The sequence below is a fragment of the Sander lucioperca genome, chromosome 17, assembly GCF_008315115.2.
Source record: "Sander lucioperca isolate FBNREF2018 chromosome 17, SLUC_FBN_1.2, whole genome shotgun sequence".
Lineage (NCBI taxonomy): Eukaryota > Metazoa > Chordata > Actinopteri > Perciformes > Percidae > Sander > Sander lucioperca.
The window spans coordinates 28,386,752-28,388,252 of record NC_050189.1 but is presented as its reverse complement, the minus strand read 5'-3'; the positions used below and the strand labels follow the sequence as shown (position 1 = coordinate 28,388,252).

Genomic DNA, 1,501 nt, shown 5'->3' with positions numbered 1-1,501 from the left:
AAAATATCCCTATTTCATAAAATGTTCTTTTCTCAAAACGTCCTCTCAGGACATTAAACCAAGAACACACACGGTTTTCTTCTGAAAATCAATAAAAACATCTTTACCTCCGCTCCATCTTGATATGGTGACTTCACTGTATGTGACGTCATCATCTCCAGCTTCTACTTCAGCTGAAATAAACCAAAATGAACATACATTTCAATCAATTTAATCATTAAAGAGACATCCGTAAAGATGGAAACATGAGGAAGATTATGTGATCTGATCAAAAGCTCCGGAGCATGCTAAAGGGCCCTCGTGGTGAGGATGGTTTGTCAACAACAGAATAGTGATTCATGAGAATCCTAAGAGACGTTTGACTTGAAGAAACACTTCATTCCAATTCTGAAACTGAAAACATCAACAGTACATTTAGATTTTAAACTGCAGCGCAATATGAGTCTTATGAGACTAACCTTTAGGATTCCTACGGATGCATCGTAGAACCAGGGGAACCAGGAGAACCAGGAGAACCAGGGGAACCAGGGGAACCAGGGGAACCAGGAGAACCAGAACACCGACTGGAACGGACCACAACCAGGGGGGACGAGGAGAGGAGCCAGAGGTGGTGGAGGTTGGAGGAGGACTTGGAGTCGTGGAGGTTGGAGGAGGACTTGTAGTCGTGGGTTTCTCTAAAATTAACAAAAAATATTTACTTAAAAGCATAGAAATCAAAGTAAGTAGATAACACGTTCAGCTATTTCACTGTTCCTCCTTTTTTATGTGAAGCTCTAGACTTCTAACTTCCATGTTGTGTATCATGTAATTGAGTGAATTCCCCTGGTCTAGTTAGAGGAAGAGATATCTAATATCAGACGGTGTGTTAGGCTGCTTCCACACCGTGGTAACACAACCCTGGAGCGTTTCCTTGGTTTGGGGCGGTGTGAAAGCTCCTATGAACTCTGGTGCAGACCAAATAACAGAACAAAAAATTATGGTCACTTCATGTGAAACGCAATCAGACACACAGGAAGTGACCCAAAAATCAATGCATTAACTAGCCTGCAGGTTCCAACTTGCGCACAATTTACTGACGTATAAATGATTAAAGTGATGATAACTTTCAGATCCATAACCTACAATGACCACACATCATCATCATCATCATCATCATCATCATCTCAAAGACGAGGTTTGGTGCACGTGACAAAGTGTAGTGTAAAAACAAACAGAACCAAATAAAAAATGATGCCCCCAAATCACAGAGTCTACCAAACTGTAGGTGTGAAAGCACCCTAAGATGAATAATGACCTTTAACCTCCTCTCCTGTGACAGAGACCCAGCTGGGTGGAGACTCTCCATCACTGCTGATGAGACACTTGTAGAGGCCTTCATCAGACCTGGAAACATGGTGGATGGTCATGTGACCTGCAGGCTCAGTCCTGATGAAGGAGCCATCTTTATAGAAACCAGCTGGGAGGATGAAGGACGTCTTTGTTTTACAGAGCAGAGTGAGGT

The 1,501-nt window shown here is 42.5% G+C and overlaps 1 protein-coding gene across 1 annotated transcript in view; it reads right to left on the bottom strand.

The window, feature by feature from the left end:
• Positions 1-642: 642 nt before the first annotated feature.
• LOC116039648 overlaps positions 643-1,501 on the bottom strand; it is a 28,207-nt gene continuing 27,348 nt past the window's right edge. Inside the window, exons 9-10 of the mRNA XM_035993697.1 lie at positions 1,277-1,501; positions 643-674 (exon numbers count right to left, since the gene is read on the bottom strand). The exon at positions 1,277-1,501 is cut by the window's right edge and continues 51 nt beyond it. Coding sequence (XP_035849590.1) covers positions 1,278-1,501 — 224 coding nt within the window. The 3' untranslated portion in view covers positions 643-674; position 1,277. The remainder of the gene's footprint in view (positions 675-1,276) is intronic.